The sequence below is a fragment of the Rhinichthys klamathensis genome, unplaced genomic scaffold (genome assembly GCF_029890125.1).
Source record: "Rhinichthys klamathensis goyatoka isolate OS25496 unplaced genomic scaffold, OSU_Roscu_1.1 h1tg000303l_1, whole genome shotgun sequence".
Lineage (NCBI taxonomy): Eukaryota > Metazoa > Chordata > Actinopteri > Cypriniformes > Leuciscidae > Rhinichthys > Rhinichthys klamathensis.
Window position 1 is genome coordinate 4,630,277 of NW_026606822.1, and position 12,910 is coordinate 4,643,186.

Consider the following 12,910-nt stretch of genomic DNA (forward strand, 5'->3'; position numbering starts at 1 on the left):
AAGCTCAGAGCAAAGGGGGCCTACACAGCAGATATTTTCTGGTACCGAAAAAAGATGGAGGTCTCAGACCCATTTTAGATCTGCGACAGCTGAACAGAGCGCTTGTGAAGCGCCAGTTCAGAATGCTTACGACCAGGAAAATTTTCGCGCAAGTGCGCCACGGGGACTGGTTTATGTCAATAGATCTGAAAGACGCCTATTTCCAAATACAAATAGCGTCCCATCACAGGCGATTCTTGAGATTCGCTTTCGAGGGCCAGGCATATCAATACACAGTCCTGCCGTTCGGCCTGTCCCTAGCACCTCGTACATTCACGAAGTGCATGGACGCGGCGCTCGCACCCCTGAGACTTCAGGGCATGCGAGTCCTGAACTACTTGGGCGATTGGCTGATTCTAGCTCGATCACGATCGGAGCTCATAGAACACAGGGCCGCATTACTCGAGCACCTCGAGGAGCTGGGCCTCACAGTCAATTGGGCGAAGAGCTCACTGTCTCCCAGTCAGAAAATTTCCTTTCTGGGAACCGTGTTGGACTCGCTGTCCATGACAGCACGCCTGTCACCAGAGCGCGGGCTAAATATTCAGCGCGGCGCGAAATCCTTCCGCCACGGCGCGATAGTTCCGCTCAAAAGGTTTCAGAAAATGCTGGGGCTGATGGCCTCAGCAGCCTCTGTACTCCAGTTGGGCTTGCTCCGCATGCGCCCACTGCAGATGTGGCTGAAAGCGCGGGTTCCACCCAGGGCATGGGCAGCGGGTCTGTTTCGCCTCAGGGTTGACCTTCAGTGTGTTTCAGCTCTGGAACCCTGGAAAATAACCGACTGGTATCAGTCAGGTGTGAGTCTGGGGACCGCTTCGAGTGTGGAGGTGGTGTCTACGGACGCCTCCACCTCGGGGTGGGGAGCGCTGCTCGAGGGCAGACCGCTAGCTGGCCTGTGGTCAGAACGGGAAAAGCTCCTTCACATAAACTGCTTGGAGATGATAGCAGTCGACAAAGCGCTACGGCGTTTTTGTCCCCAGGTAACAGGCCACCACGTCTTGGTCCGGTCGGACAACATGTCAGTGGTGGCATACATAAATCGCCAGGGCGGCGTCAGGTCACGAAACCTTCACAGGCTGACGGAACGCCTCCTGGTCTGGGCTCAGCACAACCTGCTCTCACTGAGAGCAGCGCACGTGCCTGGTCACCTGAATGTGGGACCAGACAGACTGTCCAGGAACAATGTTCCAGCAGGGGAATGGTCGCTGCACCCGCAGACGGTCCAGCTGCTGTGGAAAACGTTCGGCAGAGCACAGGTGGACCTATTCGCGTCCCACGAAAACGCTCATTGCCCGGAGTTTTTCTCGAAAAGCAAGGACGCGCTGGCTCATGTTTGGCCCCGCTGCCCCCTATATGCTTTTCCTCCTGTCTCGCTCCTGCCTCAGGTGTTGGAACGAATCAGGGAGAACGGATGCCCAGTGCTGCTCGTAGCTCCGCTCTGGACAAACCAGACGTGGTTCCCTGCCCTGATGCAGCTGACCAGCACTGCCCCATGGCCTGTACCATAGAGGAGAGACCTCCTCTCTCAGGCGGAGGGCTCGATTTGGCACCCTCGCCCGGAGTTGTGGTCCCTGCACGCATGGGCCATCAACGGGTACCCGCTAGCCTCCCAGAAGGAGTGTTAAACATGATCGCGCAGGCTAGAGCTCCGTCTACCAGGCGGCTCTACTCCTCAAAATGGTCTGTTTTCTCTGCATGGTGTCAAGCCCAGAGCTTTTCACCTGTGGAATGCGGGGTTTCGGAAGTGCTTTCCTTCCTTCAAGAGCTACTGGATAAGGGCAGGACCCCATCCACGCTCAAAGTATATGTGGCGGCCATAGCAACGCTTGCAAAACCGGTGTCTGGCCAGTCGCTGGGGAAAAACGACTTAGTCGTGCGTTTCCTTAGGGGAGCTCGGAGGCTGAACCCTCCCAGGCCCCCTTCAGTCCCGACGTGGGACCTTTCCACGGTCCTGAAGGCCATGAAAGGCGCCCCGTTCGAGCCAATCCAGCTGGTGGACATGAAACACCTGTCGTTCAAAACAGTGTTTCTCATGGCTCTCGCTTCAGTATAGCGCATAGGGGACTTACAGGCGCTTTCACTAAGCGCGTCGTGTATGGAGTTTGGGCCTAATGACTCGAAGGTCATTCTCAAACCAAAGCACGGGTATGTCCCGAAATCCCTCAATACACCGTTCAGGGCCCAGGTAATTTCCCTGTCCGCCCTTCCGGTTCTCAGTGAGGAGGAGGATGCGAGTCTCCTTTGCCCCGTCAGGGCATTGAGAGCTTATGTGTCACGCTCTTCTGTTTTCAGACAGACGGAGCAGCTTTTTGTTTTGTTTGGCGGGCGTTCCAAGGGACTCGCCGCCTCAAAACAGAGCCTATCCAGATGGATAGTGGATGCCATTGCGCTCGCTTACTCTGCGAAGGGCCTACAGTGCCCCTTGGGTGTCAGGGCGCACTCCACGAGAGGCGTGGCCTCTTCGTGGGCATGGTCGAGCGGGGTTTCCCTGCAAGATATCTGTACGGCCGCGGGCTGGGCCTCGCCGTCTACATTTATAAAATACTATAACCTGGAGGTACCCGCCTTACATGCTAAGCTTTTGGCGGTCTAAAATTCAGTGCTATCTGCCCCGCTGTGCGGCCCAGATGCTGAGTTTACTGCAGCCCCATGAGTGTTGACACACGTATGGCCACCCAGATCAGGCTGAATGCTTTCACCCTGGCTGCGCGTTTTATTGTCATATGATAGCCCCGCTGGGTGCTTTTTTATAGGGAATGACGCTTCCAGCCTCTCTTCCTACACTCTATGTGAGTTTATGGTGATTATGCACTACATGAGCCCTGGGCTTCGGCCCCCGGGACTTTGGTGTTGGATCCCTGTACGCACGGCGTGTTGCATTGTGTTCCCCTAGCGTAAGCTATTACGCAGTACGAGAGATACTCTCGTAAGAGAACGTACTCGGTTACTAACGTAACCTCGGTTCTCTCTAGAGAGGGAACGAGTACTGCGTATCTTGCCGTGCTTGGAATACGCTCTGGTTCGCTTCAGTGATAAAAACCAGCTTGTATCAGCCTAACGAGCATATTTATAGGGTGAGACCACGCCCCTTCTGGCGGGACGTGACGATATGGGCGCGAATTGCCCCCATTGGTCATTACGTCACGCAGAGTCTCTCTCGATAGGCTGCTGCATTTGCTGCAGAGCAACCAATAGGCGCGCGAGCTGTTTCGCCTATGTCTGCTTGCTGCTGCAAAGCGTTTTACATTAATAAAAAATTAAGGATAATTTTTGGCTTCAATATCTCGCGGAAAAGAGTTTTTCCCCTAGCGTAAGCTATTACGCAGTACTCGTTCCCTCTCTAGAGAGAACCGAGGTTACGTTAGTAACCGAGTACGTTTACTTGTGTTGTCATGGTTACTGGTCTGCATGTAAACGGGCTCAATGATAACTGCAAATCCACTTTTCTCTGCCTGGAGTCAAGTTGTTTCTATGAATTGCATCGATCCATTTTCTTCTCTGCTCTGTAGCTTTTGGCAGTCTGTAAAAATATACCTCAGATTTCTTGTGAAATGTAGTTGTACAGTCAATCGCAAAGCTCTTTCCCATTTTAGATGTGTTTTTTGTGTTTATCACGGCATTCACGCTGAAAACCAATGCTGCCGCTCAGTCTTTCTGCCACTCAGTGTGCGTGACCGCAATCACTCCAGCTGACGGTGACGTCATACGCATTCCCTCTATAATGCTCTCATTTTTGTATTTCTTTAAATTAATTTTAGACAAAGTCGATACTTGAATGAAACATGAGACCTTCATGAGTCATGACCGAGCAACCTTTGAGCAAAACATTTTTCGATTGTAGCTGCAATTCATTAGGCTTTAATCAGCAGGTTTCTTTCTTAACTGAGACTCATGTGAGATCTGCTCCATTTCCACCCACACAATTCAGAAACACTCTTCATATCATCACAGAACTCCATATGCTAATCACATGCTGGTTGCAGCTTCTGATTGGACGATGCAGGGCACCGGCTGTTTGAACCAGTTTTCCCAGCCAATCACGCCATCTGCCTTCAGCGGAGTGAGCCAATAATACTGAAACAGACATTATGACAACCAACCCAAAGATTTAGAGGAGATAACAGTGAATAAAAATAGAATAATGACAGAATAGTGTGATGACAAAGCTGAATTTTCAGCATCATTACTCCAGTCTTCAGTGTCACATGATCCTTCAGAAATCATTCTGATAATTAGCATTTATATTAAATAGAACTATTTTGTAACATTATAAAATATTTACTGTCACTTTTATATAACAAATAAATATAAAGTATGTATTACTTATCCCCCTCCACAAACAAAGAGAAAGAAATCTTACTGAGCCCAAACTATTGAACGCTGCTAGTGTACATAAGCTCAAATGATTTATTTGTCAGTAAGTATCTTAATTGAAGGTATGCGTCTCCTCACTGTTACTCAGCAACAGAGTGCCGGCGATATTTGGGCCCCTGGAGAGGATAAATTTACATAATCAAATGACACATCAGAAACTGAATTTAATACAGCTAAGCTCAGGAGACAGAACTGCAGTAAACGGAGGGGAAAAAGTGCATCTTCCATTTGCACAAAGATCTGATCTCAAGCAACATGCAAGCTCATAGTGGTATATTTATAATCAACATTTCTATCGCTTTGCCTTCCATATTGGAGCTTGAGCAATGCATTCTGGGATTGACTTCTCTGCAAATTATATATGTCATGCTACCTTAGAATCCGGCTAATTCTCGTTGTCTCTGATTTAAGTGTTGATTTAATTACATCTACATCACCGAATACACAACACACACACACACACACAAGTGAAAACAATTAATATTCATGTATTAATATATTCCTATGAATAATCTGATTATTCAACAGAATCTTTCCCGGCTGTCTCAACCCATAAATAACCGGAGCGCTGTCTGTCATCCGCCTGTCAATGTTTCTGCGCCTGCCGACTATTTGAAAGTCGATCGATGCTGTTGTTTGTGTCCTTTAATGATTCATTACTGCATTTCTAATGTCTTCAGTCTGTCTTAGAGAGGCGAGCGTCTCCATCTCTGTGATGTATGAAAGAATCAGCGTTCTCTCCTCCTCTCCATCTGTTGCCATGAGAGACCGAACGCAATGAAAAGCAAGCGATGGGCGTCTGGCAATGAGCTGGTAATTTCAGATGACATTGATAGCGTCTCGCTACTTCTAAATATGATGCATGTATACACTCATTCAAAAACCACAGACGGATGTTGAGGTGACGCTCACACCACCCTGATGGTGCGGACGGGCAGATAAATCATACATGCACATTTTCCTTGGAAAGTCATTGAGATGCACCAGTTGAAGACAAGTCATCAAGACACACAGTCTCACAGGGACATGTTTTCATGCACACCTGAAAAACGTCTCAGAGGCCGTTTTAACCTCGTTTGGAAGGATTCTGTAAGGCCTTCATTATCTTTGAGTGTCTCTAGCCATGTTTCTATCCACTTGTCAATCGAATTATCTGAATTTCGGTAAAAAACCTCATGCGAGTAAAGCTGGTGAAAGTGTGTTTCCATCAAACGGCTTTAAAGCGGATAAAAACCTGTACGTAATGACGTCACATGCTGTTTTGCGATCAAATTGGTATATCGAATTGATTTGAGACATGTTAAGGTGTTTCCATTCATTTTCTCACCGAATTGCACAACATTCAAGCCAACATTTGTGAACAAAGTTTTACTAGGCAAAATGGATCGCACCATAATAACGTTTCCATCCGCGTTTATCGCATAAGCCGTTTATCGATCAAGATAAAATCCGATGAGACCGAACGTATTTCATTTGAGTCGATATTCATGAAATTCAATCGAATTTTACTGTTTCCATAAGGCATTTTTCATTCGATATCACTTAATGCGGATAAAAATGTGCGGATGGAAACATAGCTTCTGATGGCTGTGGCTTTTCACATAATTTGGGATGATTGGAACGCCCATCTAATTGGTTCGTGCACGATGATTGCTGCTCGATCCTGATTGGTGCAGCTTGTTTTAAAAAGAGACATCATCACTTCCTTTACAGGAAGTCAGGAGAGATTGTGATTTGAGCAGAGAGAGATTGTGATTTGAGCAGAGAGAGATGTTAAGAGTTTTGAGACTGTGAGTACTGTTTGTTTATTTGTTTTGAAAGCTGTTTGTATCTGAATATCCTCATTGGTATATTTGACCCTTTGCCTGTTTACCGACACTGATTTGGACTGCCCTTTTCAGTTTGTTTGCCTGGCTGTATATATTGTAAATACTGATTGATTTTTGGGAAAGTAGGGAGCTCGACGCCATTATTTTCTTTATTGTAAACTGTTTAATCTCTGTTTTTGGTTTGGGAGATAGGTTTATTGATTGTATCTTCATTTTCTTTTCTTTTGGGTTAAGGTTTAGGAAAGAGGTTTAAATTTAAGGTTGTTTTGTTTGTTATTTTGGCTTTGTCAGCTCCTGAATCGTAAGTCCCAAATTAAGAAAATAAATAACTCTTGTTCCAATTCCTCGCTTTTCGTTGACTCTTTCATGTTGCCCCTTTCCCCCTAGACGGGGTGTAACACACCAACATCAAAAGAAGTGGAATCATCATTAACCAAAACATTTTGTTAATTGAAAAAAAGATTAAATAAAATTTTATATGAAAAATGTCAACTAAATAAAAATTCTGAACTGAAATAAGTTGAAGAATTAAAATCACTATAACTGAACTAAAAATAAAATCAAAACTATTTATTTAGAAATATATATAAAAAGAGTGACAAACAATATTACTAAAAAATAAACAACTAAAAACTGAAAATATAAAAATAAAAGCAAAGATTTGATAAAACTAAAATGAAAAATATGAATAGAAAGTAACTAATTAATTGCTATTTAAATTGTTTTGCATAACAAAAACAAAGCCTAATTTTAAGACCATTAGGATGTTTTGAACTGACATTTTCATGAAAATTAAGCCCATTTTCTCCACCTCAAATTTTAATTACTTTAATGTAAGAAAATTGTGAAAATAATAGCGACTGCATTATTTAATTTGTGATTAAATTATTTAAATAGTGATTATATTATTTAATTTGTAATGTATACATCATATAGCGTTTAATTTTTATTTTATGATAATCTAATGAGAGCCCTGAGAATAATAGGAAAGCCTCAAAAGTAAAACATCTGGACATCTGCAATGAAAACTGGGAGCAAATGTGTAATAAAGCAATGCAAACAAATTTTTAAAAGTCCTAAAAATATCTGATCATATTATTGTTTTATCTGTGCTTTCTTATTCCGTGTCCTTCAAACATGTGATCCAAACATAGGCACTTGAGGCAGTCAAATCCTTCAAAACAAGGCTTAACACGTCACTAGAGCAGCTAGACAGACACCAGAAAAGAAAGATGGCCTTTCAGTCAGCTTATTAGACATCATCAGGAAACACTGTTCATGTCAGCACACACACACACACAGTGTGTAATCCGATGGAACGGCATGCGGACCTTAACACCCAGCAGCTTCTCTATGTTTAGCATCACCTGTTGCTGGACGACATCTAGGCGAGCGGCTTTTAGCTTCAGTGTTTTTGTCTGAAAGCACCTGTATGCTTTTTAAATGGATGCATCGTGTTGCTGAAATCTCTGTTTGGTGGATTCAACTCCAACAAGTGACAAAAGAGCTTTTCTACAAACGGCAGGAGAGGTTTTCCTGATGGATCCAAACTAGTACATGCTGCTTTCTTTACAGGGATAAAAACAAGTGCTGCTTACAATTTTCTTAATAGCATGTGCAACATGATGCATTACCACCATAAATGCAGACAAAACAGTAGTACGCTTCAGCACCTTGCTTGTTTAATACAGCAAATGGTGTCCAGTTATCATTTCTGAAATAAAAATACTATTTTTCGATTAAAAAAAATCTTCAGTCTGATCAAATAATAATTTTAAGGTCATTGACCACAGTTAGTGATCTGCTGTCATAGCTGAGCATATATTGGCAATTTTAATGCGGTTCACACTTCGAGAAAAGTTTTGTAGTATGCAATTACAGAGCATGTCTATGTGCAAGAGAGAGAAAGAGAGATGAGAAAGAAAAGAATGAGACTCCTGAGCTCATGATAAAAATAGCACTTCCACGGGCGCTGGATAATCTTGCACACGCAAACATAAAAATCACATACTAATGAGCATGTACACTGAAGCGAAACACATACGCACATATGAGCAGGTGAAGGCATACACATAATCATCAGCGAGTCTTTGTAAATGTGGGACATGCAAATTCAGAATCTAATGTGGCAGGATGATATCTTAGGATATGTCTACATTAATCTGGATAAATTTGAAAACGGCGTTCACGTTTCAGAACACAGTGAAACGCCGGAAAACGAGCATGCGTTAAACGTAATAAAAGCTCACGCTATTCTTCTCGCACTATCATTTTATTAGTAAAATATGCCACCACTAAATGGTGCATTCAGGTTGGACTCAATCGATACTCCATGTGTGGTCTAAAGCACAATTACCCTTACGTTTGCCACAGGAGTACAACTTCTGTCATATTTGCAGGAATTTAATGTAACAATGGTACAAAGTGTGTTTAATTTTTTTTTTTTACTTTACAACATTGAACTGAATTTTTGCAACAACAAAAAAAATTTGTCTCAGCGATTCCAATTCGGATTCTGCTAATTGATTCCTAGTTTAAATTCCAATCATTTAAAAAAAATGATGTCAGACTTCAGTTCGTTTGGATGATGTGAATGTTTTCGGCGGAAGTGAGCCTCAATTGATGACGTATGATTTGATTAAACTGTGTTTGTGCTTGTTCTCACTCACTTTTCCTACTGCAAGCATGTACATCTCATTTGTATTTTAGCAGAAATGGACTCCCTCATTCTTTGGAACATTTGCAGTACATTTGCAGTAGATAGACGCATGTGCCATTATGTACAGTATTATCCATATGATGTAAACACAGTCGAGGGGGCGCAGGGGAGCAAACCAAGGTTGAAAACACCCTTAGATATCAAACATATTTATTCTGTCTTTTTGCAAAACATTTTATTGTAAGTGAACAAAAATCAGCAGCTTAAAGTACACTTGCACAAGGAACTTACCAAACAAAAATACCACAGCAAAAACAGCTAGCCTAGCTTATAGATATGTCAACCATTATTAAAGACAAGTAAACAGTCAATATTAAAATAGGAACAAATAAACAGATTAGCAATCGCACATATTGCATGGTGTGTGACTCACCGTGGAGCAGCACATGAGGACGATGATGAAGGACTCAATGACCCCGCCGATGCCCACCATCCAGGTCATCCTGAGGAACAGAATCACACCCAGGATGTTCTGCAGGCAGGGCAGGTAAACGCCCATGAGTGTGCCCATCCGCGGAGCCTGGCAACACACAAACACACACTCTAACAGCAGGCTATTACACCAACAACCTCAAGATCGGATTACATCTCATCAGTGTCATGAAACAGAAGGATTCACACAGGTTAAGTAATCAACAGGTTTATTTGCAGAAATATTTGATCACAACGATGGGAGCAGGTGAATAACTGATGAATATAGTGTTCAGGATGGATATCTGGATGAATAATGGTCTTATCTGTTGCAGGTTCTGAAATGGAGATTGAGGCAGATGACTGAAGACAGATGAAGGAAGCAGATGACTGAAGACAAATAGTTCTGTTAAGGAGGCAAGTAAGGAGGCAGGTAAGGAGGCAGGTAAGGAGTCAGGTAAAGAGGCAGGTAAGGAGTCAGGTAAGGAGGCAGGTAAGGAGTCAGGTAAAGAGGCAGGTAAGGAGGCAGGTAAGGAGGCAGGTAAGGAGTCAGGTAGAGAGTCAGGAAATAAGGCAGGTAAGGAGGCAGGTAAGGAGGCAGGTAAGGACTCAGGTAAAGAGGCAGGTAAGGAGTCAGGTAAGGAGTCAGGTAAGGAGTCAGGTAAAGAGGCAGGTAAAGAGGCAGGTAAGGAGTCAGGTAATGAGTCAGGTAAAGAGGCAGGTAAGGAGTCAGGTAAGGAGTCAGGTAAGGAGGCAGGTAAGGAGGCAGGTAAGGAGTCAGGTAAAGAGTCAGGTAAAGAGTCAGGTAAGGAGGCAGGTAAGGAGTCAGGTAAAGAGGCAGGTTAGGAGGCAGGTAAGGAGGCAGGTAAGGAGGCAGGTAAAGAGGCAGGCAAGGAGTCAGTTAAGGAGGCAGGTAAGGAGTCAGGTAAGGAGGCAGGTAAGGAGTCAGGTAAAGAGGCAGGTAAGGAGGCAGGCAAGGAGTCAGGTAAGGAGGCAGGTAAGGAGGCAGGTAAGGAGGCAGGTAAGGAGGCAGGTAAAGAGGCAGGTAAGGAGGCAGGCAAGGAGTCAGGTAAGGAGGCAGGTAAGGAGTCAGGTAAGGAGGCAGGTAAGGTGGCAGGTAAGGAGGCAGGTAAGGAGTCAGGTAAAGAGGCAGGTAAGGAGGCAGGTAAGGAGGCAGGTAAGGAGTCAGGTAAGGAGGCGGGTAAAGAGGCAGGTAAGGTGGCAGGTAAGGAGTCAGGTAAGGAGTCGGGTAAAGAGGCAGGTAAGGAGGCAGGTAAGGGTTCAGGTAAAGAGGCAGGTAAGGAGGCAGGTAAGGAGGCAGGTAAAGAGGCAGGTAAGGAGGCAGGTAAGGAGGCAGGTAAGGAGGCAGGTAAGGAGGCAGGTAAGGAGGCGGGTAAAGAGGCAGGTAAGGAGTCAGGTAAGGAGTCAGGTAAGGAGGCGGGTAAAGAGGCAGGTAAGGAGGCAGGTAAAGAGGCAGGTAAGGAGGCAGGTAAGGAGTCAGGTAAAGAGTCAGGTAAGGAGGCAGGTAAGGAGGCAGGTAAAGAGGCAGGTAAGGAGGCAGGTAAGGAGTCAGGTAAGGAGTCAGGTAAGGAGTCAGGTAAGGAGGCAAGTAAGGAGGTAGGTAAAGAGGCAGGTAAGGAGGCAGGTAAGGAGTCAGGATTGGAGGCAGGTAAGGAGTCAGGTAAGGGGTCAGGTAAGGAGGCAGGTAAGGAGTCAGGTAAGGAGTCAGGTAAGGAGTCAGGTAAGGAGTCAGGTAAGGAGTCAGGTAAGGAGTCAGGTAAGGAGTCAGGTAAGGAGTCAGGTAAGGAGTCAGGTAAGGAGTCAGGTAAGGAGTCAGGTAAGGAGTCAGGTAAGGATGCAGGTAAGGAGGCAGGTGAGGAGTCAGGTAAGGAGGCAGGTAAGTGTTCTTTGAGGGAACGACGAGACCAGACCATGGTAAACTGCAGTGGGAAGTGTTATATATAGTGCTGGATGATGATCAGTGAAGATTAGTGACAGCGATCTCTGTGATTGGGGAGTGCATGCAGGTGAGGTCCAGAGAGGATGATGGGAAATGTAGTGAGGAGGTGGTGACTAGCTGGTGACCGTGACAATCAGTTTCATGCTTCCATGATTTCCAAGACAAGATAATAATAATGCAAAATAATAAAGACCTAAGAAGTCACAGAAATGTATATAGTCTGAGTATATATCATGCTCTAAATCATTTAATGGGGTAGAAATGGCTTGATAAAATTGCAATCTTGATAAAAATGATTTTCTTTTTAAATCGTTATTTTTAATCACAAATTATGGAAATTGGTCATTCCATGTCAAATCAACCAAATTTCAGAAACTTCCCTGAATCAATTTTTTGATTTTGTTAATATTTTTTTCTGAAGAAAGTCAAACATAACAGTGACGAAAGCCAAAATATATTTGTTGTGAAAAAATTAGTAGAGAGAAAAAATCTAGTTATAATCTAGCAGAGCAGTTTAAGCCCTGTGATCAACAAGACTGTAAATTAATAGATGACTCTCCCTTCCCACTGAACATTCACTGCCATTGTGTTTGCTGTGTTCATTTCAAAGTCATTCAAAGGTAAGTAAGAGCCAATGTCATATTCAAAGAGAAAGTGTGTGTGTGTGTGTGTGTGTGGAGTGGCCGGTAATTATTAACACACAGTGAGTGAATGTCTGCTAGCTTGTTCAATGGTGTGTGTGTGTGTGTGTGTGTGCATGTCCATCAACATGGCATCCAAAAACAGCTCCACTGAAATACGTCCCGTCCTCATTCAAGGGCACTGTCAATAAAATGCAATTATCCCAGTGTCCAAAAAAGGGCAAACAGGCAAACTCGGTTCACCGGGCTCAACAAATCCACAGCCGATGTAAGGTACAAGACGACCGCATACACACACACACACACACGCACGCACGCACGCACGCACACACACACACACGCGGTTTGTCAAAGCACTTTTCAGTTCACACAGTTGATTAAATGTGGTCTAATGGGTGTCTGAGAGAGTCTCACGTGACACACCCTGAAAACATGCGCTGAATAACTGAGCAGCATTCACTCACTCACTCACTCACTCACTTACTCACTCACTCACTCACTCACTCACTCACTCACTCACTCACTCACTCACTCACTCACTCACTCACTTTACTGTAACTATAAGAACAGTGTGCAACTAGATTCTTACACTTCTGATACCGTGATGTCTGATTGTTGCTATGGGGTTGCTGAGGTGTTCTGATTGGTTGTTATCAGGTTGCTATGGAGTTGTTATGATGTACTGGGAGGTTGCTAGGTGATTTCGTACTGTTTCCCTTCAAGTGATATTCTGGTCCCTAAAAAAGTTGTGTGTGAGGATGTTGGAGGTGGAGATTTATAGCCTTTTCTCACAGCACTTGATATAATTAAACGTATTAATTTGATGGCGGATCCAGAAAGGTTCAAACGACGATCACCAGAGACAACTACAGACTCACCCGCTGTAAAATGCGAAAGACTTTGGACTGAGAGTTTGGAAAAAGAGACTGCAACTGGA

The 12,910-nt window shown here is 44.3% G+C and overlaps 1 protein-coding gene and 1 long non-coding RNA gene across 6 annotated transcripts in view; one reads left to right on the forward strand and one right to left on the reverse strand.

Moving 5' to 3' along the window:
• Positions 1 to 12,910, forward strand: part of LOC130104159 (uncharacterized) — a 217,174-nt gene that overhangs the window by 83,461 nt on the left and 120,803 nt on the right. The gene's annotated exons all lie outside the window — the stretch shown is intronic.
• Positions 1 to 12,910, reverse strand: part of slc12a5a (solute carrier family 12 member 5a) — a 115,295-nt gene that overhangs the window by 29,319 nt on the left and 73,066 nt on the right. For all 5 annotated transcript variants that reach the window (XM_056270567.1, XM_056270570.1, XM_056270569.1 and 2 more), the window contains one exon: positions 9,335 to 9,481. In XM_056270567.1, coding sequence (XP_056126542.1) covers positions 9,335 to 9,481 — 147 coding nt within the window. The remainder of the gene's footprint in view (positions 1 to 9,334; positions 9,482 to 12,910) is intronic.